This window comes from Lygodium microphyllum, chromosome 11, assembly GCF_053477565.2.
Source record: "Lygodium microphyllum isolate KBCC chromosome 11, Lygodium_microphyllum_v1.1.10, whole genome shotgun sequence".
Lineage (NCBI taxonomy): Eukaryota > Viridiplantae > Streptophyta > Polypodiopsida > Schizaeales > Lygodiaceae > Lygodium > Lygodium microphyllum.
In genome coordinates this window covers 155,524,219-155,550,553 of record NC_141145.1, presented here as the reverse complement: position 1 = coordinate 155,550,553, position 26,335 = coordinate 155,524,219, and the positions used below count along the sequence as shown (strand labels likewise).

Sequence of the window (26,335 nt, the reverse complement as noted above, 5' to 3'; positions counted from 1 at the left end):
AGAAGATATCATCCGACCGAGGGATGCAAGCTCATCCCTCATATCCTGTAATCTGTTGATGTGGTCCTTCATGGAAGGACTATCATCAATAGCGAGCATCCGCAACTTCTTTTCAAGAAATATCCGGTGGTCAAACGTCTTCTGTTGATAGAGAGACGCGAGCTTTCTCCACACGTCTGCTGCAGTCTTCAACCTGTGAACATGAACAAGGACAGAATCCTGCAAACTTAGAAAGAGGAAAGATCTGGCTCTAGAATTGAGCCGATCCCATAAGGTTGCACGATCCATAGATGTCCCATCTGCGGGATCCACCTTAGGCCGGGGAATAGGAATAGAAACAAGCTCCCAAAGATCGAAGGAGTCCAAGATACACTCCACCTTGCAGGACCATAGAGAAAAGTTGGAGCCATCCAACCGGTCCTCTTTGGGCAGCTGAGGAAGTACGGGTACCTGTACAGGGGGTACCAAAGGCTGCATCTTCGGCCCACTGGAAGGGGCTCGCCGAGATACATGAATAGAAGGGGGACGGGAAAGAGGAATAGACTCCGGACGATGGTCCTCGTGATAGAAATCACGCCTCCGTTCAGATGAGTGTCGAGACAAAAGCTCGTCATCTGAGTCATCAAAGCCTGTAAACTGATGAGAAGACATCTTCGATATCTGCAAACACCAAAACACAACAAGGGAAGGTTGCCGGTGCCGAAACACAAACACCAGAAGCTCTTGAGCTGGCCGCCTTGCACAGAACGCAAGGATGATGTCAAACGCAAATGCTAACGATGCAGTCACCACAGAAAAACAGCCTTCTGCCTCAAAACGCCAGTAAGGAAGACGTCGCCCAGCTGTTGGGGAGGCCGTCTGGCTGAAAACGCAAGCAGGAAGAGGTCGCTGATGACGTGGCCGCCACTGGAGAAGGCGCCAGCAGCAAACGCAAATATTTGGGACCTCCTGGAAGGGCCGCCTTGGCTGTTGGGGATGACGCCAGCAGCAAACGCAAATAGATGGACACCAAAACAGGCCGCCTTGATCAAGGAGATGGTGCAGAAGGTGATGCCTCAGCTGTTGGAGACGTCTTGACCAGCAAACGCAAGGTTGTGGGTATTCTCCCGCGTAGATCTCAGCTCCGTGTACTCTCCTTCGGCTCTGATACCATGAGAGAGTGCGCTGCGGAAGAGGGAATACGAAAACGGAGGGAGAGAGAGAGAGAGAAAGCAGAAAATAAGGAAGAGAAATCTGCACTGACTGAAATGAATGCTGAATACACTGAAATGGACTGATCAGTCCCTGCACGCAGCCCGAAGCGTCAGTGAGGGCACCAGATCAGGCTGATGATGATGGCAGCACCACCACGGGGGAGGAGTGTCGGAATCTGCAAGAAGACAAGTGATCAAGTGGGGAGGGGGGCTGCCTATAAATAGGCAAAGGACAAACCCTAACCCTAACCCTAAAATGGGCGCAAACCCTAAAATGGGCGCAAACCCTAAAAATGCCCTAAAATGGGCGCCCCATATCAGTGACCAAAAAAGTGGCCGGGCAGCCAGTGGTGGCTGCCCACTAAAAGAGGCCAAAAAGAAATACACATCCTAAGAGAGCCAGTCAAGAGTGACTAGCCTCCCCCATCATAACACATGACAGACATGTCAGAGCTCCTAATGTCCTCGTCTGACTCAGACTGAGGCTCACAGGCAGGAGATGACAAGGCATGACAAACATGACTGCTAACAGGCTTGCGGCGTTCTCGGAGGAACCGGGCACACCACACTGAGCTTGTGTACAGTAACTACTGTTTGATGGCTCTTGCCATGCAAGATCGGGAGCCCACCTCAGTTAAGGAGGCTTTATAGCATGATCATTGGCGGCGAGCAATGGAGGAGAAGCTGGAGTCGATTGAAGGAATGGCACTTGGTGCCTTGTGCCTAAGCCTTCTCATAAAAAGGTAATTGGAATCAAATGGGTCTTCAAGACTAAGTACCGCAGTGATGGCACATTGGATAAGCACAAGGCCCGCCTTGTTGCTAAATGTTTTGCAAAGCGCCTAGGTATTGATTTCCATGATACTTTTGCCTCTACAGCTCGGATGTCTACTATTCGTATAATTCTTGCCTTGGCTAGCCATATGAGATGGCCGCTCTATTAGCTAGATGTGAAGTTTGCCTTCTTGAATGGGGAATTGAAGGAGGAGATATATGTTGAGCAGCCTCTAGGCTTTAGTTCTTCTAATGGTTAGGTGTATAGGTCAAGGAAGGCCCTCTATGGCCTTAAGCAAGCTCCCTATGCTTGGAATGAGAAGATTGATTCGTTTCTCCAAGAGAGATTGGGGTATTGATATTCCAAGCCGACCCACAGCTTTATGAGCACACCTCAGGTGGGGATCGTATGCTGTTTGTCCTTTATGTGGACGGCTTGATTGTGATAGGTAACCATGCCCAGATGGTCAAGCAGACGAAGGCAGTACTTCATGAGAAGTTTGAGATGACGGATATGGGACTTTTTCACTTCTTTCTAGGTCATGAGATCTATTAGACTCCGAGGGGGATCTGTTAGCCTGCTCTTATTTAGTCTCAGTCTGTCATCTCCTGGTTGTGAGCTCCTGTCAGAGTCTGACAGGAGACAGAGGAGCTCTGTCAGTGTGTTTTTCTGCTGCCTTAGTCAGCATGCAGCCTTGGGCATTTTACAGCCCAGATCTGGGCTGTTTTTGGGGTGACTGCCCATTATTTTGGGCAGTCGGACCAGTTCTGGTCAGTCGGACCAGAACTGGCCAGTCCGACCAGATCTGGCCATAGTCGGCCAGATCTGGCCAGGTCGGCCAGTTTAGCTGGTCGGCCAGTTTTCTGGCTGGGGGCTATTTATAGCTGCCCCCCCAGTCAGTCCAGCATTCATGCTCTGCAGGTTCAGCACTGCTCCCTTCGTCTCCGTCTCCGGCATTGGTGCTGCCTCTGCTTCCAGTCTGTCCTGGTTCCCTCACTGACGCTCCGGGCTGCGTGCAGGGACTGTTCTGTCCATTCCAGTGTATTCAGCATTCATCTCAGTCAGTGCAGATTTTCTTCCTTCATTCTCTGCTTCCTCTCTCCTCTCCTCTGTGTTCGTGTTCTTTCGCTGCGCACTCTCACATGGTATCATCGCCTGATTGAGAGCACGGAGGACGAGAGAAATACCTTACTGCTGCTGCCCACAGTTCCACAACAGCCAGGCGATTCCATTAGGCGGCTGCCAACAGGTCCATACCAGCCAGGCGACTGCATCAGAAGGCTGTACAGCCTGCGTTTGCTGTACACAGGGGCTGCCACGTCATCCAGTGACGCAACAACCCTGCGTTTGCTGCCAGGCGACCTCTTCTGTTGCAGGGCGACCCTCCTCCAGCTTGCGTTTTGCTGTTTTGCAGGTCGCTTCTACCATGGCTGCTCCTATCCTGCAGGCAACCTCTGTCTGGGCAAGTTCCCGGTGCTGGTGGTCTCGATTCTGGTGTTCTGCATCAGATCTATTTGCGTTTTGCAGATCCAGGTGATTGTAGGCACTCTTTGCCTGCATCTTGGTGGTTGGTGACCACACTGTTGGTCCTATTTCGACAGCGGCACAACTTTCTTGGTATTTTGCAGATTGGAAGATGTCTTACCAGTTTTCAGGCTTTGAAGACTCAGAGGATGAGCTTCTTTCTCATCATTCCTCTGAGCGGAGGCGGGACTATCGTGAAGTTCGTCATCGGGAAGACCCTCCTCGCACTCGTCCTTCTTCAGTCCATGCATCTCAGAGGGTTCCATCTACTGCGAAGGTTTCTTCAGTGAAGACTGCATCAACTGTGCGGATGCCTTCCTTGATTCCCTCTATCCAGGTGCCGATTCTCTCTTCCTTTCCGAAGGAAGACAAGTTGGATGGTTCCAACTATTCCCTATGGTCATGCAAGGTGGCTTGCATTCTTGATACCTTTGATCTATGGGAGCTTGTTTCTTCTCCCATCGACCGACCCCCCGTGGATTCGTCCGATGGCACCTCTATGGACCGTGCAGCCTTATGGGATAGGCTCAACTCTCGAGCCCGTTCCTTTCTTTTTATGAGTCTCCATGATTCTGTTCTTGTACATGTTCACAGGTTAAAGACCGCGGCGGAAGTATGGACAAAGCTTGCGTCTTTGTATCAGCACAAGACATTTGCCCACAAGATTTCCCTGGAGAAGAAGTTGCGGATGCTCAGTCTTGATGGTTCTTCTTCCATGAAGGAGCACATCACGAAGATGGAGGATATGCGAGGCGAGCTAGCCTCTCTTGGTCGTCTGATATCGTCTGAGGATATGGCGATGATTCTGTTGACTCAGCTGCCATCACCCCGATATGATGTCTTCTACACCAGCCTCATCACTACGAGAACCCGTGAGACTCTCCTATGGGAGGAGCTTTCCCCGCTTGTCTTGGAGCATGACGAGCGACTCAAAGAGGTGGGAGCCAGTGGCTCCACCAAGGCATTTACGGCTGCCACAGGTGGTGGCAAGAAGAAGAAACAAAAGAAGGAGAAGTCCAAGGACAAGGAGGAGGAAGATAAGAAGGATGCGAAGGAGAAGAAGCCCAAGTGTCCCCATTGTGGGAAGGGCACTCATCCCGAGGAGAAGTGTTGGCAGAAGTATCCCCATTTGAAGCCTAAGGAGAAGGACTCGAAGGCGGCCCCAGCCACAACAGAATCTGCGTTTGTGCATCTCTTTGTTGAGGAAGACACTGCCCTAGCTTCTACCACTCAGGAGAAGCCTTGGCTCGTCGACAGTGGAGCATCTTCACATATGACCTTCCGTCAGGATTGGCTTCAGGATCTTCGTTCCAGAGGGGGTACAGTCACCATTGGTGACAATTCTACAGTTCCTGTTCATGGAGTGGGGACTTTACCTATGTTTTCTGACAGGCGGTCTTCCTCCGCTAAAGTTCTCTATGTGCCTGATTTGGGTTTTAACCTATTATCTGTGCATGGTCTTACTCAATTAGGTACCCGAGTCATTTTTACTCAGGATGCAGTCACAGTGGAGGATGCTTCTACAGGTGATGCTCTTTGGACAGGTACACAGGAGGGTGGGCTTTATACGGTCACAGCCTTGGCTGCGCGGACTTCCCATGAGCTTGGGCTGCTCTGGCATGCTCGGTATGGTCATTTGAACCTTGATTCTCTTCGCCGGGCTTCTAGGAGGAAGATGGTGGAGGGACTTCCCGATTTCCCTCCTCTTCACACTTTGTGCCCTAGCTGCTTGAGGGGCAAGCAGCACAGGCAGCCTCACCCGCAGGTTGCTTCTAGGAGGGCTACTTCACCGCTTGAGTTGGTTCATACCGACCTTTGCGGACCTATGGGCACGGCCTCCCTTGGGAAGGCCAAGTATTTGATGCTGATTGTGGACGACTTTAGTCGTTATGTGTGGCCTTATTTCTTGGAGTACAAGAGCGAGGCGTACTCCCGTTTCTGTGAGTGGCAGGTGTTTGTGGAGACCCAAACAACTTCCAAAGTCCGTGGTGTTCGAGCTGATCACGGTGGAGAGTTCACTTCTCACCTTTTCTCTCAGTTTTGCAGGGATCATGGTATTCGGGTGGAGTATTCCCATCCGAACACACCATCAGAGAATGGTGTGGTGGAGCGTGCGAATCGGACCATGATTGAGATGGCCTGATCTATGCTGGAGCATAGGAGTCTTCCTCATTTCCTTTGGGGTGAGGCGGTGGCTACAGCGGTGCATATACGCAACCGCTCTCCGACTTCGGCGTTACAGGACATGACTCCATATGAGGCTTTCTTCGGAAAGAAGCCTTCCGTGTCCCATTTTCGCATCTTTGGGTGCGATGCTTTTGTCCATGTGGACAAGAAGAAGAGGAAGACGAAGTTCGACTCTAAGTCGAGAAAGCTTATCTTCGTTGGTTATAGTACGACCACGAAGGGATATCGGCTCTACGACCCGACGACGCGGCAGGTTGAGGTGAGCAGGGATGTGATCTTTGATGAGGCTTCGGCCTCTGAGGATCCGATTGATGGTTCTATTTCCGATGTTTCTTCATCATCGACGGACCCCCCCCCCCCCCCCCCCCCCCCCCCCCCACCTTCTCTCCCTTCACTTCCTTCCAGGATCACTCTTAGCACCCCCCCTATTCCTCCTCCTCCTTCGGCTTCCCTTTCCCCTTTGGTGGATGTGCCTTCGTCTACTACGAGCTCTTCTACCGCCTCTTCGGGATCTTCACGGGATATACAGCCTTCTTCAGATGCGGAGGATTTACCTTCACTCGGTGAGGGGGAGTCCCTCTCCGATTTGGGTGCTTTACAGGTTCCGGAGACCCCTCGGTCTCCCTCACAGAAGGAGTCTCTCAGGATTCCTTTATGGTATCGCCGGCTCATGCAGGATTCAGGTGTTACTCACTTTCCTGCTTCTTCTACAGGTCCTCGTCGATCAGCCCGTTTACAAGCCCAGCGGGACAGTTCACTATGTGTGAACTATGCTCTTATGTCACAGATTCTTCAGGATTCCGGGCCTTCCACTGTGGAGGAGGCTCTTGCACAGGATATTTGGAGACAGGCTATGCAGGCCGAGCTCGACTCCATCGAGCGAAACCATACGTGGGAGCTTGTACCGCGTCCCGCGAAACGGAAGGTGATTGGTGTGAAATGGGTCTTTAAGACCAAATATCTTGCAGATGGCTCCTTGGACAAGCATAAAGCTAGGCTTGTTGCCAAGGGTTTTGCCCAGCGTGCAGGGTTGGATTACTTTGAGACTTTTGCTCCTACAGCTAGGATGTCCACCATCCGAGTGCTTTTGGCTCTTGCTGCTCACCACCGTTGGCCTGTCTATCAGATGGACGTCAAGTCTGCTTTTCTGAATGGCGTTCTTGAGGAGGAGATTTATGTTTCACAGCCTCCTGGTTTTCTTGTGCAGGGGAAGGAGGATCATGTCTACAGGCTGCGGAAGGCTCTTTATGGCCTAAAGCAGGCTCCTCGTGCTTGGTACCAGCGGATTGACCGCTTCTTTCTACAGAGTGGCTTTGCGCGCTTCGCTTATGATCCCAACCTCTACTTACGGGTTGTGGATTCTCTTTCGGTGTTCCTCATCTTGTATGTGGATGATCTTATTATTACAGGGAGCGACACTCAGCAGGTGGAGCATACACGGTCCATTCTACAGCAGGAGTTTGACATGACGGATCTAGGGATCCTTCACTTCTTTCTAGGTCTGGAGATCTATCAGATGGCACAGGGCATTTTTATCTCGCAGCACAGGTACATCTCCGAGCTTCTTTCGGAGTTTGATATGGCTGAGTGTCGGCCTATCTCATGCCCTATGGACCCTGAGTCCAAGCTTTTGACAGCTGGAGTTCCTCTTACCAATCCCACCCGTTACAGGTGCCTTGTCGGCTCTCTTATCTGGCTACTTCACACTCGGCCGGATATCTCCTTTGTGGTGGCTTTATTGTCTTCCTTTATGCAGACTCCTACCCAGGATCACTGGCAGGCGGCCTTGCGGGTTCTTCGCTATTTGCAGGGGACTCGATCCTTTGGGATCATGTATGGAGATGGGATTACCCTTTCTGGATGGAGTGATTCTGATTGGGCAGGTGATGTGGATTCGCGACGATCCACTACAGGTTATGCTTTCACCCTTGGATCTGGTGCTGTCTCTTGGAGCAGCAAGAAGCAGCCTACTGTGGCACTTTCTTCTATAGAGGCTGAGTATCGGGCCCTATGTTCGACCGCTATGGAGGCAGTTTGGCTCCGTCGCTTACTCGCGGAGATTGGCTTTTCCCAGACCGGACCTACGGAGCTGCGCGTGGATAACCAGAGTGCTCTTGCTCTGGCCAAGAACCCGGTGTTTCATGCTCGTACGAAGCACATTGAGGTTCAGTATCACTATGTTCGAGAGCGGATCGTGGATTCGGAGCTGGTGGTGGTCTATTGTCCTACGGCGGCCAATGCAGCTAATCTCTTTACGAAGCCTTTGCCTCAGGCTTCTTTGCTTCATCACATGCGGTTCTTGGGTCTTCAGACTCTCCCAGGAGTTGAGAGGGGGTGTTAGCCTGCTCTTATTTAGTCTCAGTCTGTCATCTCCTGGTTGTGAGCTCCTGTCAGAGTCTGACAGGAGACAGAGGAGCTCTGTCAGTGTGTTTTTCTGCTGCCTTAGTCAGCATGCAGCCTTGGGCATTTTACAGCCCAGATCTGGGCTGTTTTTGGGGTGACTGCCCATTATTTTGGGCAGTCGGACCAGTTCTGGTCAGTCGGACCAGAACTGGCCAGTCCGACCAGATCTGGCCATAGTCGGCCAGATCTGGCCAGGTCGGCCAGTTTAGCTGGTCGGCCAGTTTTCTGGCTGGGGGCTATTTATAGCTGCCCCCCCAGTCAGTCCAGCATTCATGCTCTGCAGGTTCAGCACTGCTCCCTTCGTCTCCGTCTCCGGCATTGGTGCTGCCTCTGCTTCCAGTCTGTCCTGGTTCCCTCACTGACGCTCCGGGCTGCGTGCAGGGACTGTTCTGTCCATTCCAGTGTATTCAGCATTCATCTCAGTCAGTGCAGATTTTCTTCCTTCATTCTCTGCTTCCTCTCTCCTCTCCTTTGTGTTCGTGTTCTTCTTTCGCTGCGCACTCTCACAGGATCTTTATCTCCTAGTAGTGGTATATGCAGGAGCTCTTGACTACATGTGAGATGGAGGGATGCAAGTCTATTACGACCCTTATGGATCCGAACTGGAAGGCCATAGCTCATTCCGATTCTCCTTTGGTGGATACTACCCGTTATATAGGCAGTTGGTTGGCTTCTTGATATGGCTTCTCAATACTCATGTTGACTTATATTATGTTGTAGGTGTGCTGGCTGGGTTCATGAGTGAACCCAAGATGGTGCATTGGCAGACTGCTCAGAGAATTTTGCGGTTCCTTCGGGGGACCCCTGATCTCGGGATCTATTATCCAGTAGATACAAGTGATGCAGGCTTGGTACTTACAATATAGAGTGATTTAGATTGGGCTGGCGATGTGGATCATTGAAGGTCCATGACAGGTTATTGCTTTACCTTGGGTGGTGGTGTTGTTTCATGGAGCAGCAAGAAGCAGCCCACGGTTGCCCTATCTTTGACTAAGGCAAAGTATTGGGCGGCGTCTTCTACCACATGTGAGACTATGGGGCTTCGCAGGCTATTGGAGGAGCTTGGCTGCGCACAGATAGGTCTTATTATTCTTTAGTGCGATAATGAGAGTTGCCTTGTCTTGGCTTAGAACCCTGTGTTTCATGTTGGGACGAAGCACATCGAGATCCAGTACCATTTCATTCGGGAGAAGCTTTTGTGATAGACATGGCCTACTGCAAGACAGAGGACAATTTTGTAGACTTGTTTATGAAGGTGCTTCCTCAGGCTTTACTTTGACAACACTCTAAATCCTTTAGCCTTATGCCTTGTCTAGGATCTGAGAGGGGGTGTTAGAGATTGGCATCCCCTGGACAGGCAGTCATATGCATTCACGAGTAGTTTTGTGCAATCACAGTAGGTAGGACACGTGACAGGCTGGCCCTACAGCAGGTGACCTCAATAGGTGGTAGTTAGCGCAGGTGCCACGTGGCATAGCAAGTGCAGTCAGCCAGTTTTTGGTCAGTTGCTTGCATTTAATGTAGTCGACCTGCATTATGTTTGACATTTCTTTTGCGCTATTTATTCTGCCCAGCCTCCACGCACTTTCAGTCATTTTGATCACACAGGTTTCCAGATTGCTGATCGTGGAGAGTGCTTTGAGGTTCACAAATTGTGAGATCTTCGAGGTGGAGACATACACAGACATACACTCTACGCCCATGTACATATTTGCTTCCTTTACAACATTTTTCATTGCAGATTTTCTATGTTCTACTGTCTCTTTCTCTCTCTCTCTTCTCTCTCTGTTCACTCTCTGTCTTGGTCATACGCTTCCGCATTGCTTCACTCTGACAACTTTGTGTTACTCTCCACAAACCCTACCGTCTCTTTGCATTCTCTTATTTTGACATGGTATCAGAGCAGGAGCTCAAAGAGCTAAAGACCTTGTTCATTAAAGAAGTCAAAGAAAGGTTGCGGGTTTGGCATCATCTACCGATTTCCCCCTTCAATTCCGCTACATCATCAGGAGACAGAGATACCTTCCTCTTCCTCTCCCACCCACCCTACCTTTTATAGGTTGACACTCTGGTGCTATGACTTCTCCACAGGCAGATGGATAGACCACTGGGTGCTCCTCTTTTGGCATCACCAGAACCCCCACCGATGCTTGCCAACATGGACCTTTGCTCACTACCTTGCCGGAGTATATGCATCTATCCCCAGGCACTTGCTGTGCCACCTCTCCCTTCTAGGCCACAGAGTTTATTTTGCACCGGCTTTCAGATTTTTATGCTCAAGGCAATAAGACGCATTCGATGCGCACTAAGCCCTTTCGAGCCACAGGAGGATCGATTGGTACGACTGCCTCCTTGTGACCGCCGCAATGCGCTACAGAGGTTGCTTCTACTTCTTCTAGGGTTTCGGGAATGCCACCTCAACAATTTGCGGTTCTATAGTTCACTCCCCTAAGAGACATTGATTGTTGGATACTGTCCCCTCGGGAGTCTGCTCCTTCAAGAGACGATGATTGTTTGATGCCCTTCATTACTTCGGCTCCGCCGTCCGCTCCATTGAGAGACAATGACTGTTGCCCATCCTTGCCTCAGCTTGAGCCTTCCTTTTCCCCACCCTCGATTACTCAGGTTTGAGAGGCCACCTTTGGGAGTTCTTTGATATCTTCGATACCCCAAATAGCTTTGGGAGTTCTCTGATATCTTCAATACCCCAAATACCTTCTTTGGCATGATCGGCGGCACTTCCTTTGTCATCAGATGATTCGGAGTCTGTGATCCATGAGTTTTTAGATTCCCTCTCTCTCGTAGAGGGGCTTCAAGTAGAGGGGGCTTCAAAGGGGGTGGTACTCTCTTGGCCCTTATAGGGGGCTGCTTCTTCTTCTTCAGCTTCAAAGGGGGCCCCTCCCCCACCACCCTCTGGGGGCGCACCTACTCATCTTGATGTTTGTCACCCTCCATTTACTCTTTTGGGATGGCTGTCTTCAAGCAGTCATTTCTCCTATTGATACTGAGGATCTTCAGGTACCACCTAGATTGGGGCCTTGGAGGTTCAGTTGCGATTTGGTGATGAGACCTTCAAATTCCTTCCAACATGCAGTTACGGAGCCAGTAGCTTCTCTCCCTAGGTGGAGTTGTTGGGTGTAAAGTCCCTTAATCTCCATGTGTATAAATTTGTACGGGTGTGAACACACTTTTATTTATACTCTAACATATAAATACATTTTATTCTCTGTGTACCGTGAAGAGCTAGTACACTCTTCGTGGGATTCTCTCACTCTCACACTCAACATTGCTCCTGCTCCATTTTTGACTCGTAGTCCCACTACACACTCATCCAACAAACTAGTATCAAAGCTGCGGCAAAAGTGTGCGTGCTTCCGAGGACAGTGCGAGTTAATTCAGCGTGCGTGCGCGAAGGAGTCATGTCGTCATTTTTCAGTTAGTCGAGGGGCAGCAGGCGTTCGTTTTTATTAGGCGACAGGCCAGGCGCAATTTCTCCAAGCGAGCGTGGCGGCAGGCATGTGCAGCGAGTCAGCAGGCGTCCGTCAAATGAGACCATGTGACAACTTGGCAATTAGTTGGAGGCAAGCGGCAACACCCAAAAGTTGATGGAGACAAGTGGAAGACTGCGTGGACCTAGGCGACGGTAGGTGGCAGCATGTGAGATTTTTTTGCTGATGTGGCACATCTTCCTAAGCCCCAATTCGTGCATGTAAGCACAGTTCTCAGTTTTGTGCCTGAAAATTTGGGGCTTTTCCCAGATTTGATGCTGTTCATGCATAACAGTGACATTGGACTCGGAAATTGTAGAAATTGTGCACATTGGCCTTGAAAATTTCGGGGCTTTTCATGTATCAGTGAAATTTTGCTTAGCTGAGCTGAATTTATTGACATTGGTGCACATTTGGACCCGAGAAATTTGGGGCTTTTGCAAAATTTTGCAAAATTTGCTCCTTTTATGCTCTCCGAAACATGCATTAGTGCAATTGGGGCAGATTAGTTAGTGAAATTTTGGGACTTTTGCTGAAATTTGTGGATTTTGGCAAAATTGATGTGTGAAATGCACTTTGGGGACATTGCTCAAGCAATCTTGGTGTTGTAAGTAGTGAAATTGGAGTTTATTATTTCCCACTTTTGAGATTTTGAAGAAATTGGAGAGAATTTTGGTGTTTTTTGTGTATTAGAAGTGCTTTTGGGCACATATGTATGCAATACACATGTTAGGCAGCTCCTATTGAGTTGATATATTGTTGAATATTCATGGTGTAGGAGTCTTAGTGATCATTTGTAGATCTGGTTGTTGCAAATGTATTTTTGGTGATATTGCTGAAGTGGGAGTCACCTTGTAGTGGTGTATACATGGAATGTATGCAGAAATCTCAGTTATATTGATGAAAGTCATTCTTTCTACTGCTGTACTTGTATTTGAATCAAATCTTGGCACTTGCTCTTATTTCCTGAAATTTTGGGTTGAAATTAGCTGAATATTCGGCTTGTTATTTAATGTCATAAAATACAGCATTGGTACTTGGCACTTTGCTGAATAATGGCCACTAATGCTTCTAGCAGCAATGACACTAAATCCCTTCTTGTAATGTAGAGGTTTGATGGGACTGGCTTTGATTGTGGAAGGATGGGATGCAAGGCATTTTGTTTCTCAAGGATTGTGATGATGCTCTCTTGGAAATCAAGCATGCAGCTATGATAGATGAGTCTAAGCTAGCATCGGAGCATTTGAGTGCTTTCATAGGGATTTTGAGTCAATTGCAGGAACTCTAGTTTGTAGCCCTTCAATGATAAACATAAGGCTATTTTCTTGTTGACGACTTTGCTTGATAGCTAGGATTCTTTGGTTGTTTCACTAAACAACAACCCTACCTTAACCTTTGATGTTGTTAGGGGTTCTATTCTCAGTGAGGAGATCAAAAGAAAGTCCAATGGAGAAAGCAGTGGTTTAGGCTATCATCTTAGAGGCAGGTTAGAGGAGAGGCGTAATGTAGGAAATAAAGGCTAAAGTAGGAGTAAAAGCAAGGGCAAACAACAGGATGTTACTTGCTATTAGTGTTTGCATAAAGGGCATAAAATGCCCAATTGTCGATACTTCAAGAAAGAGCAATAAAGAAAGAAACAACAAGGAAAGAAAAAGAAGGATGACAAGAAAGATGATGACAGCTCTCCCTTAAAAGAAGTTGCAAAGGCAAATGTTGCATCTAGTGTGGTGATTGAAGAGATCTCTGGCACTGGATAGATACTTGTTGCAGCCTCATGCAATGATGTAGATATTATGGCAGCACGAGGTGATATGCACATTACCAAAAAGGAGGTAATTGATGCTTTACTTTCAGCTCATGATGGATTGTCCCAATCATGGATAGTGGACAGCGGTACCTCTTTTCATGTTACTCCCTCTTTGGAGTCTTTTTCAGAATACATTGTAGGTTGCCTAGGCAAGGTTTACTTGGGCAACAAGTATGCATGTGAGATAGAGGGTGTGGGTACCATTCACTTGGCCTTTGAAAACAGCCAAGAGCTGATTTTATAGGATGTCAGATATGTACCTAGCATAAAGAAAAGTCAATTGTCAGTTGGGCAACTTGATGCAAGAGGATATTTTACTATGTTTAGTGGTGGATCTTGGAAGGTCCACAAGGGCTCTATGTTGATTGTTAAAGGCATGAAAAAGGGGACTTTGTACTATTTGCATTGTAAAGCATTACTTGGCAAGTTTTTGGTCCTAGTTGAAGTTCATTTTCAAAGATGGAACTTTGGCATAAAAGACTTAGCCATATGAGCTAGAATGGCCTTCAGGTTCTCTTCTCTTTAGGGAGATTTGATGTAAAAGGCTCTGGTCTCGACTTTTGTAATGATTGCATATATGGAAAACATGTGAAGTCTCCTTATTACTCTGGTGTCATTAACAAGTTCAATGCTCTTGATTTAGTATACTTTGATGTGTGCACTATACTTGTTAATTCACATGGGGGTGCATGGTACTCTGTTACTTTTATTGATGATTTCAGTAGAAAGTCATGGGTATATGTGTTAAAGAGCAAAAAGGAAGTGTTGGATCCCTTTAAAAGGTTTCATGCGTTTGTTACATAGAGACAGGGAACGCCCGTTCTGGCACTTAGGAATGGATTAACGAATTCCGGGAGGTCTGAATCCAGGAAATGTTGGCGGAACATTCCAGCCCGAGAAGAAGAGGAAGATGAAACTCGACTCGAAGTCAAGGAAGCTTATCTTCGTGGGCTATAGCACGACCATGAAGGGATATTGGCTCTACGACTCGACGACACGGAAGATTGAGGTGAGCAGGGATGTGATCTTCGATGAGGGTGCAGCTTTCAAGGATCCGATTGATGGTTCTCTTTGAGGTGATACTTCGTCATCGATTGACCCTCCCTCGCCTTCTATTCCTCTTCTTCCTTCTAGGTTGCCTCTTAGCACCCCTCCTTCGGCTTTTCTCTCTCCTACCCCTCCTTTACCCTCTACTCTGGCTTCCCTTCCACCCTTGATGGATATGACTTCTGCTTCGTCGAGTTATTCCACTGCTTTAGCCTCCCCTCAGGAGTCTTCTAGGGATACTTAGCCGTCAGAGGGGGAGCCTTCTTCCAACGAGGAGGATCCACCTTCCCTTGGTGAGGGGGAGTCCCTTCCACAGACAGGTGCTTTGCGGGTTCCAAAGGCTACTCGGTCTCCCTCACAGCAAGAGGAGTCTCTTAGGATTCCTCGGTGGTACAAGTAGCTTATGTAGGATTCCAGTATTACTCACTTTCTTGCTACTCCTTTAGGTCCACGTAGATCAGCCCGATAATAGGCCCAACACGATAGTTCACTCTGTGTGAACTATGCTCTTATGTCACATATTCTTTAGGATCTCGAGCCTTCTACGATTATGGAAGCTCTTGCACAGGATGTTTGGAGACAGGCTGAGTTCGATTCCATCGAGCGAAATCAGACTTGGGAGCTCGTACCGCGTCCCAAGAAGTGGAAGGTGATAGATGTGAAGTGGGTCTTTAAGATCAAGTACCTTGCCGATGGTTCCTTGGACAAGCACAAAGCTAGGCTTGTTGCCAAGGGTTTTGTACAGCGAGCAGGATTGGATTATTTTGAGACCTTTCCTTCTATGGCTCAGATGTCTACAATAGATCTACTCATTAAGGTAGCATATCTTATTTAGTAAAGAAGACCTTTAAGTCTTCCCAAATGGATGGAAAAATAGAGCAGCTAAACCAAGTGATTGAGGATATAAGTAGGGTTGCCATGAATCGCATGGTGGGGGGAGTTACTTAAGCTACTGTGTTGAACATAAACAATACACTCAAGGAGAAGCTCACTTAACAACTCACAAAGGAAGATGAGGGCTAAAACATTTTTTTGCTGATTTTTTCCTCTTCATTCACACACTTTTCAATGTATACAAAGTATAGATAAAATACAACATAAAGGAAAGTGGCCTACTAAGTCAAACAGGACATAATGGACAATACAAATTGACTGGTGCTATAATTATGCCAACTGTAGATAGGTGTAACAAACCAAATATAATAAGTGATAAGTTAGTGGCTATGTAAGAGTCATAATGACCACCAATGTACTAAGTGTAAGTGTTCAAACCCATCTAACTAGGCCGTCCATCATCAATGTCCACATGTGTTGAGCTTGTTGCCTTAACACTCTCCCCCTCAAGCTCAACTACATCTCTGTAACTTCAAGTAAACTTTGAAACTTTCAAAGCCTCCAATGCCTTCTTGAAGTTATTATCTATCTAATCATGTGTGCTGACATATACCAAGTTGATCTCACCTGCAAGTACCTTCTCTCTCACAAAGTGGTAATGCATTTCAATGTGTTTTATCCTAGCATGGAACATGGGATTCCTAGCCAATTGTATGCTACTCATGTTGTCACAATGAATGGCAACCGGACCATCTACCTACACATCCAAATCACCCAATAACTTATGCATCCATACCACCTCACATGCAGCTATTTTGGCACTTGCAGCCCACTACCATTGGACTGTCTATCAGATGGATGTCAAGTCAGCCTTCTTGTTCCTTGAGGAGGAGATTTATATTTCACAACCTCCAGGTTTTTTTGTGCAAGGGAAGGAGGATCATGTCTATAAGTTGCGGAAGGCCCTTTATGGCCTGAAGCAGGCTCCTCGTGCTTGGTACCAAAGGATTGACCGCTTCTTTGTGCAGAGTGGTTTCCTTCACTCCGATCATGACCCCAACCTATACTTTCGGGTTGAGGGTAGCCGCTGTGTTTTGCTGATTTTGTATGTTGATGATCTTATCATTACAGGGAGCGACACTTAGGAGGTGGATCACACTCGGACTATTCTGAGGCAGGAGTTTGACATGTCGGATCTTCGGATCCTTTACTTCTTTCTTGGGTTGAAGATCTATTAGATGGCATATGGCATTTTTATTTCACAGCACAGGTACATCTCCGAGCTTCTTTCGGAGTTTCGTATGGCCAAGTGTCGGCGGTCTATTTCTTCCCCCATGGGTCCAAGCTTGTGGCAGACGGAGTTCCCCTTACCGATCCCACCTGTTATAGGTGCCTTGTTGGCTCCCTTATCTAGCCGATTTACACACTGTTGGATATTTCTTTTGTGGTGGCTTTGTTGTCTTCTTTTATGAAGACTCCTACCCAAGATCACTAGAGGGCAGCCTTGCGTGTTCTTTGGTATTTGCAGGGGACTTAATCCTACAAAATCATGTATGGAGAGGGGGTCACACTCTCTGGATGGAGTGATTTTGATTGGGCAAGTGATATGGATTCACGACAATCCACTATAGGCTATGCTTTCTCCCTTGGATCGGGAGCTATCTCTTGGAGCAGCAAGAAGCAGCCTACTATGGCTCTTTCTTCTACAAAGGCTGAGTAATGGGCCTTATGTTCGACCGCTATGGAGGTAGTTTGACTCTGTCGTATGTTGGCGGAGATTGGCTCTCCACAGGCAGGACTTGCAAAGCTACGTGTGGACAACCAGAGTGCCCTTGCTTTGGCCAAGAACCCGATGTTTCATGCTCACATGAAGCACATTGAGGTTCAGTATCACTATGCTCGAGAATGGATTGTGGATTCGGAGCTAGCGGTGGCCTATTGTCCCATGGAGGACAATGCAGCTGATCTCTTTCATGAAGCCTTTGCCTCAGGCTTCTTTGCTTCATCACATGAGTTTGCTAGGTCTTCATCAGACACTCCCAGGATCTAAGAGGGGGTGTTAGCCTGCCCTATTTTTCATGTCAGTCTGTCATCTCTTGGTTGTGAGCTCCTGTCAGAGTCTGGTAGGAGATAGAGGAGCTTTGTCAGCTTGTTCAGCATTTATGTGTTTGTACATTTCATTTTTGAGTGGCTGCTGGACCATTTTAGGGCGCATTTTCTAGTCTGCCCATTTTAGGGCAGTCCGCCAGTTTTGGCAGGCCGCCAGCTGGTCGGCCAGATTTAGGAGGAGAGGGCTATTTATAGCAGCCCTCTTGGTCACTCTCACTCACTCTCTTTCCTGCAGATTCAGCACACACTGCTTCTGCTCCCCTCCGACATTGGTGGTGTCACACATTTCAGCCTGATCTTGTGCCCTTACTGACGCTCCGGGCTGCGTGCAGGGACTGATCAGTCCACACCTTTGTATTCAGCATTCATTTTAGTCAGTGCAGAGTATTTCTTCCTTCATTTTCTGCTTTCTCTCTCTCTCCGTCTCTCTCTATGTTCGTGTTCCTTCTTCTGTCGCACTCTCACAATGCAATTATGTTGTATGTGTCGTGTTGCCTTTGGTCTCATTGGGGCTCTAGTGTTTGTTTGCTTTGGTCTTGTTCTCTTTCTGTTCATACATTTGCTTCTCTTGCACACATGACATGACACAAGCCATACAAGTTTATAGAGTTAGCATAAGGAAATGAACATTGTTCTCACCTCCTAGCCATAGAGCCAATTTTTAGTATATTGCATAAGGAGCCAACTAGGATTGCATTCTTACTCCTTTGAGTTCCAAGGCAACTGGTAGTTTTGTCTTGCAATTAGGTGCCTTGGATCCACCTACTTGCAGGAGCTGATGTATTTTGGAAATGGGATCATGAAACCAGCCTTTCATCTCAAATAGGGTGGTAAATGACCTGATTTAACAGCACTTACAACAACCATTAAATGAACAAATTTGAAATTACTTTACCATTCGACAATTGACACCCGATTGACCCCAAACTGGTGCCCCTTGTGGTATTTCTTTAACTTGTATTTCTTTGAATTTGTAATATAGTAAGGTTTAGGTGAATCTCTTTACAAATTCCTTTACTTTGGGCTGTTGCCAATGACCAGCAGGATCAGGACCCGATTTGCCCCTTAATTTTGACACAATTCGGGCACAAATTGAATTGAGAACACTTGCATGTGGATCAATACAAATGTCGATGTGCAATCCCCTTCAGATCAGTTGTAATTTATTCAATTGTAGCTATTCTGATAATTGGACCTTTAGTTAATGGGTACATTTCTCAAGGTAGTTGAGAAACCCTAAATTCTACAAAAAATTAGGGTTTTGATATCAAATGCACTTCTGTCCACCTCCAATTTGTTGTAGATTGCTGAGAACTTAACAGAGGAGAAAGCAGATCAGTTGGGGAGAGAATCTTTGAATTTGTAACTCTGATGGCGCCAACAGCTCCAAACGAAGGGTAAAATCTAGCTCGGCTAGCATGGCCATCTTGGATAGTTGGTTGTATTGACTAAGAAGAGCCTTCTAAAGAGGTTGAGGCTATGATGCTGAAATCATGAGGTCAGGTAATGCCCAGGACAAAGGAATATGTAGAGGATCCATGGGTACTGATGGTGATGGCTGGAATTGTCACTCCCTCGGACCCTCGGATCCTCAAAAGATGAGGAAACTAGATGAGAGGGTTTGAGCTTTGAAGGTGACTACTTCAATTAGAAAGGGTGAGACATCACACATGTAATTGGGCCACAAAAGTGGTTTTGAGCCACCTATATGGCTCAGACCTTTGCATTTGAAATAACATCTGATTTCCAACTTTGATGAGACTTCACATACATGTCAAGTTTGTGATGTTAAAACATTGGCACAAGTGTCAATAAGAAATTTACTTTTGACAGATCTGGAGTTTCCAAAACGCACCAGTCAGAATGATCAAAAGAACATTCAAGAACTAAAATAGTTGAACTTTTTGTCCATCTATAGTTATCTGTATAGCAATGTATGAAATATCTGTTAAAGTATTCTCAGGTTGCTAGGAAATCTTTCTGATGCATGTATGAGAATCAAAAGCTCTTTATTTTTTGCAGTGACTGCCCAATGGTGGTCATAGGAATGTGGCCTCCTCGAGTCACTTTGACTCTTGCTAAAATTTTCACCTACTACCTTGTGTTGATTGGGATTCTTTGGCACAGTTCTTTTTTAGCTTTGGCATTGAATTGCACATGAAAATATTATTGAGAGCCACATTAGCAAGGCAAAAGAATATCCCACTGTATGCAGGCAGTTGCCTCAGGGATGAATCAGTAGGAATCTTCCAAAGCCTGATGGCAAGATTTGTAAGAAAAGAGGCATTCAAGGATTTGTTGCTTATGGCCTGTGCATCTTTACATGCTATATTCTGAGGGAGCAAGGCAGCTGTGTGTTTGCTATTTTCTCTCTCTGCTTGTACATAGTATTGTTGTTACAAAACAGTGGATCAGGGATGTCTTAGTTTTATTCCCCCTATGCATCTGGTTGCAATAAGCGTTTCCAAGGGTAAACAAAAAGCAGTCCCCTTTGGAAAGGCAGCATTGTGGCTATATAGGAAATTGTATTCTCCCAATTTTACCAGTGCAGTCTTATTGCAAATTAAAATTCTTCAGTTTTGTGAAGCTAAAGAACCTGGACTTCACCACTTTCTTACCATAACTTTCAGCATTGACATCTAGCATGCTTTTCAAGTTGACCTAAAGTGATGTTTTAATGTTTTGAATGACATTGTTATTATGGCTTAACAGAATGTCGTGGCTTGTTGATGGGCGCATGTTTGCAAGGAAAGTAAAAAATCCTGCTCATAGTATGTGTCAAGATGGATGGAAAGGAAGAAGCGTAGAGTGTCCTTCTTGTGGTTTTTTGTTTGATCAAAACAATGTAAGTGCCTGATAACTTCTCTTTGTTTGTTTAACTCTAATTTGCTCATTAGACTTGAGCAAAACAAGTAGTCTTTCTAAGATTGTTGAAGTTGCTCAAGATAGACCAAAAAGGCTTTCTTTAAGAGCTCGACTTGCCTTGCAGCCTGCTATGTCATTTTCATTAGATGCAGTCGTTCATTTTCCTAGGAAGTCTTTCTTTTTTGGTAGATCCAGTAAAAGCTTGGTCTGTGAAAAAGTTTCATGGTTCAAAATTGCTTGCAAGTTCTTTTTTTGGTGATTTCTCTATTGTGACCAGATGTTATTAATATAGAGTTCTTTTGATGGTATAGCGAGCCCCAGAATGGCCTGGACTTCCAGCGGGTGTGAAGTTTGACCCTTCTGATCAGGAACTTCTTGAGCATCTAGCTGCTAAAGTGGGGTTGAATGCAGTTAAATCCCATCCTTTTATTGATGAGTTCATCCCTACATTAAATGAAGAGGATGGGATATGCTACACACATCCTGAAAGAATGCCAGGTACTGCAGGATTTAATTTTAGCTCCTGTATCAGATATATTTTCTTGATTGATTCTTTGGCTGTGGTTAACTCAAGGTTCTTGGGATGTTATCAAGGTATCAGAAGTGATGGTAGCAGTATCCACTTTTTTCACAGGCCTGCAAGGGCATACACAACGGGCACACGGAAACGTAGGAAAGTTCAGCAGGGCGATGATTCTACAGGAGGATGTGAAGTTCGTTGGCATAAGACAGGAAAAACACGGCCAATTATAGAGAATGGAAAGCAACGAGGCTGTAAAAAGATCATGGTCCTTTATGCAAATCAGGGAAAGAAAGGAAAAGCAGAGAAAACTAACTGGGTCATGCATCAATATCACCTTGGAACAGATGAAGAAGAGAGGGAAGGGGAATTTGTCGTGTCAAAGGTCTTTTACCAAACTCAACCCAGGCAACCTGCAGTAGTGCGTCGAGAGGAGGATGAAACAGATCAAATCACATTGGAGCCAACTGAGCCTACCTTTTCCTTCCCTCAATCCAACACAAGTAATACAGTGCCTTGTACCCCTAGCACTCCCGTCTCTTTTCAAGCAGAAACAACTAAGCAGCACAAGGGCCTACTGATGAATATTTCTGAGGATGTTAATCACCTCTATGCTTCACTCTCTGGGAATCTGTGTGATGCAACTGAGGAACCGGAGCAGGTAATATATTTGAATGCCAAACTTGTATCGAACATCTTTCCTTTTCCTTCCTTTTTTTGGGTATGGGGGCTTCCTTCATTGCTTAAGGCTTACACAATTTTATCAAAATTGGAAGCAATTAATATGACAGTTCCATTCCCTAGATTAGATTAGGATAGCATGCTATTGTCCGTATTCACCAACGCTTGAAATCATGTTGGTTGCATTGTGGTAGATTGCCAAGAAAAGCAATACTTGGAGTGTAGGCTTCTTCAATTTCCCGGTATCCTAGGAAGATGATGAATCTTGGGAATGCATCAACTCACAATCACCTTTTCTAGATTTGACTCTTTAGCAAGTCTAGGCTTTTCGAGTAGACAACACTGCAAATTTTCTTCCTCAACACACTCAAGCCTCTAAGTAGACTATGTATCCCCCTCAAATGCAATGTTCAAAAGATTTTCTCCACAATAGGTTAGTGACCATCCTCCCTTCTTGTTTTCCCTGATCTTTCCTCCTTGAAACTCCCGGTCTTCTTGATCTTTATCTCCTCCTAGATGAGTCATACTGGAAGTTCTTTGCAGAACAACTTTCAGCACATTTGAGCATTAAGTTACTTCCACCAAAATCTTTAGGGGATGATATAAATGCCTAATGCATGGGGACAAGAATTTGGGGGATTTGCTGTGTTGAAGATATCAAAAGAGCTTTAAAAACTCTGGATACCTGATTCTAGATTGATACTCTTTAGTCTGAATCACAGATTATGGAGACAGTAGCATATCATGATTGTGTGGATAAGAAAGGTAACTCTCTTGAGGTATGTTTGCAAAGCAAGGGTCTCAAAATGGTGAAAATTGCACTCTTTTTCAAATTTGGGTCATGTATGATAAGACTGCTGAATTAACTGACACTGACCTGTACATCTCACTTTTTTTAATATTACGCAGTTGTCCTTGTCTTACTGTGAAAGACAAGTGCATCTATACATGCGCTGTGATACCAACAGGAGTCCACCACTTTTAGGTGCCAAGACTGATTAAAATCTCACACAGAAATGCAGATGTATATGTTGCTCTCAGGACACAAGGGAAGGTTTACTCCTATAGGACGAGCAAACCTTATATAAGGCTTATAATCGATGAAAGCAGAATGCAAAGGCAAAGAGAAATCAACCAAGCTATCAGAGAAGGCCTTCTAGCAGTGCATTTCATCTCTGAATGCTAAAGACAATAATGTGCTCGATGTATCTTATTGAGAGAAATTTGCAGAGAATCTCCGAACCAATGGAAGCGAATAGTCCATCTCCACTTATATCTTAAAACCAACTTCAACTGAAATAATAAACATAAGAAGTGAAGCAAATGCATTGAGTAGCATTGTTAAGGTTGGAAAACCCGAGGTCCATGAATGGCTGCTAAACTATGATAAGTTGGGTCACAGTTCAGGCAATGTCTGTATCTCAAAACAACATTGACTTAATACATGACTATGTCCATCATAACCCTTTCTTAGGATCATGTCCAGCATAATCCTTTTGACATTGTGCCAGTTGGAGAAGCTTCTCTGGTATTGCTGGTGGAACTTTGGGGAATTGATGAAGAGTTGAAATTTTGCCTGCTCATAAACTAGTCACCTTCAAATAATCAGTAGAAGTGTTGCGACCTGGTATGGCTAGTAGAGAACTCATACGGAATGTAAGTGGCAAAGATTCTGAAGAGAGACTTGCATATAGCAAACTAATGACATAGACCTGATTGAAGTGAGGACAATTGGTGCAGCTGTTGAAATGACCTGCTTGGGTGAGTGATGCTACAGATGATCAAGCTTTTTTTTGGGGGTGTGGGTGTTCTGCAATGCTTGAAGGCATTCTGGCCAGGCCAAACCCCTATCCCTTTCTGCAATAATAGTTTGTGCAAGAATTGAATAGTATTAAAGCAGGGGTGAATGTATATACATAATATACACGGGGCAATCTACAATTTCAGGCTGTCTATATATTTGTTTTGAACTGGTTATCTGCCATTGAGGTCTTTGTTTTTATCTTCCTTATGATAAGATCAAGTTCTTTTTTGACAGACTGAAGCTTTACAATCAGTTCAAAGGATCTCGGATCAAGGGGAGAAGGACACAACCTGCTCCTCAGAGGGAGATCAGGTGGGCCAACCTCTTGAGGAACCACAGGGTGATGAGAAAAGTGGTGCACCAGATTGTGGATCTCAGCAGTTCTCAGACACCCTTGATGCTGACCTAGTGAAGCTCCTGTGCAATGAGAATATTCAGAAATTTCTGAAGCTAAAGAACTTCAAGGGTATAGAATCCAGTAATGAGGAAGCAGGCCAGGAAGCGGATTCTGCATTAGAGAATATAGTACTGGACACACCACCTGACTTCTTGTCCTTGGTAAGTCTTGCTCCCAGATCACATGATACCACTGCCATTCATACAACTTTTTAAGATCAATCTTCTTTCAGAACGGTTAATTAGATTTGGGAATCTCTATGGAATCCAAATCTGGGCTCTTCAGTCAACCAGGCATTTTGGTGCATGTGCATTGGATGTTGATGCATCAGAATTTTCACAATTGATGTATAGAATGGATCCAAATAGGCAATTTGATGCATGTGCATTGGATGATGATATATCAGACTTTTTCACAATTCAGATATAGAATGAATCAAACAGGCATTCTGGTGCATGTGCATCGGGTGTTGATATATCAGACTTTTTCACAATTCAGATATACAACGAATCAAACAGGCATTCTGGTGCGTGTTAATTGGATGTTGATCGTATCAGAATTTTCACCGTTCACATATAGAATAAAATCTAGCACTCCATGGTTTCTGAGAATCTGATATGTCATCATCTTCTCTCGACCATGATGGAAAAAAATGTCCAATTACCAATCATGCAGGTGATTTGAGATTATGCCCTGCTTTGTTTCTCATGAGAGAGAAAATATGTGGGTGGCTGCAATTGCCAGGGGTTAAGGGATTGGGGCTTGCTATGTTTCCCAGGACAGGAAAAAATGTTGGTGTGCTGGCATTTTGTCTCGTCTCATTACATTTTGGAATCTTGATTGGGGTCTCCCCTGTTTCCCATGAGAGAGGAAATATGTTGGTGTGCTTGCAATGTGTCTTACCGAATTATATTTTGGAATCTTGATTGGAGCTTGCCCTGTTTCCCATGAGAGAGAAAATATGTTGGTGAGCTAGCACTTTGTCCTGTCTAATGATATATTTTGGAATCTTGGTCATGCAGGAATCTCTTATCAACTCTCAAGAGGCTTTGGATTGGCTTGGGAAGCGCAAGTTTTTCAGTGATTCTCAAAAAACCTTAGGGCCTGATGATGTTACCAGCTTACTTGACTTCATCCGTGACAGTCAATCTAGCTTGTAGTGTTTTGTAGATCAGCCAGTGAGCTAGCCAGCTTCGATTTTGCATCAGAGGAAGCTTGTGTAGAAAAGAAAAGAAAGAGAGTATCTCTGTATAATGTAATAGTTCAGGACCATTTACAAATCAAGCATACTTTTTGGTCCTGCCTCAAAGGCAGGACATAGGGACAATTATGTGACAAAGTTCCTAAAGCTAGTGGAAACTAGCCTCTAAAAGCTTGCTTACTAGTATTTAGTTGGTTGTGACACCAACAACTCAATGGGTTTTAAGATCTTTTGGTCCTCCTTGACATGATCATTTCAAAGATTTTAAAGATTTTTTGGTGGTCCTTTTGTGACTTGGATCAAGAGGTTGCTTGCATTTTTTTTGCTATTTTGCCAACCAATCAATAAGGTAATTGCAACCCTCTCTCTTTCCATTTACCACTCTTACATGTGAGGTCTCATCATTATTTTATTTTTATGTTCACTTTTTCATTCCATGCATTTTACTCATTTTTACACTTGTGCTTGGAACTTTTATGTATTGTTTTTTACTTTTGCATTCAGAAGAATCATAGCTTTTGTGCACAAGGTAGAGTCATATATTTTATTTCCCTCACTATGCCCATAGCCTATTGGGCACTTGTTTATTTTGTATCTATGTTTCTCCAAAGACAATATAGTTATTCAAAGGGAAAACATTTTTTATGATTTGTCCCCTAAACCTTTTCTAAGCTTTGTATGGTGGCAAAATGTTTGTTTTCTAAACTTGTAGGCTTCTTATTATGGTTACACACGAAATATAAGCTCATGTTGCTACTTGGCACACCCACACATGGCTTTGCTTTCTCAGTATGTATAGAGTAAGTGTTGGGTTAAGATATAGAACACCTTATGAGGGTGACCTTGGGATGACCATTTAGGATTTCTTATTTGTCTTTTCAACTTTTCTTCATAATAGGTTTTTACAATTTGTTTGCACTCTCCTAAGGCATACTCATTGTACTTGATGCTGTAATACCACTTTAGTTGTACTTTGTAACATGGCCTTTTGTAGACATCAAAAGGCCATATTTCTCGATGACATAATCACATCATTTGGCATTGTTTCTTAGACAACTTTAAGACCCAAGGTTGGACAATGTGTCTTGGATTGTATCTTAAGAGTCCCATTTCATATGGATTAGTAGAGTTATTAAAATGCTTAGAGTTTTGGCTTTTTATTTGTGTGGCGTCTACAATGCATAACATGATTGATATTTGATATGTTTTTGTATTATAGGTCACCATGACAATTCACAATATGCCACTTGGCAAGTAACAAAGTCACCCATTTCCAAAATAAGAATTTTGCATAAATTTTGGATGTGGACCGACAAACTCCTTGGTACTCTAATTTTCATCATAGAAAATAATGAGCTACAACATCAAGACTTACCTTTACATTGTGAGATGTGGTGAACTAGAATTTGGTTGTAAGGGAGGAATAATGGATATCCATAGGGGATCACTTCTAAAGAGGGTGTATCATGTGGTGTTGTCATTGCAAGGACTTTTGTATGT

At 45.2% G+C, this 26,335-nt stretch overlaps 1 protein-coding gene across 2 annotated transcripts in view; it reads left to right on the top strand.

Moving 5' to 3' along the window:
- The window catches only part of LOC148029564 (uncharacterized), a 32,712-nt gene extending 7,532 nt beyond the window's left edge, over positions 1-25,180 (top strand). The window contains exons 2-6 of one of the 2 annotated variants that reach the window (XM_087688432.1): positions 20,080-20,212; positions 20,544-20,730; positions 20,827-21,413; positions 23,472-23,795; positions 24,657-25,176. In XM_087688432.1, coding sequence (XP_087544558.1) covers positions 20,081-20,212; positions 20,544-20,730; positions 20,827-21,413; positions 23,472-23,795; positions 24,657-24,794 — 1,368 coding nt within the window. In that variant the 5' untranslated portion in view covers position 20,080 and the 3' untranslated portion in view covers positions 24,795-25,176. Of the gene's footprint in view, positions 1-20,079; positions 20,213-20,543; positions 20,731-20,826; positions 21,414-23,471; positions 23,796-24,656 lie in introns of both variants that reach the window. The other variant, XM_087688431.1, reaches the window with a different exon arrangement.
- The last annotated feature ends 1,155 nt before the right edge of the window (positions 25,181-26,335 follow it).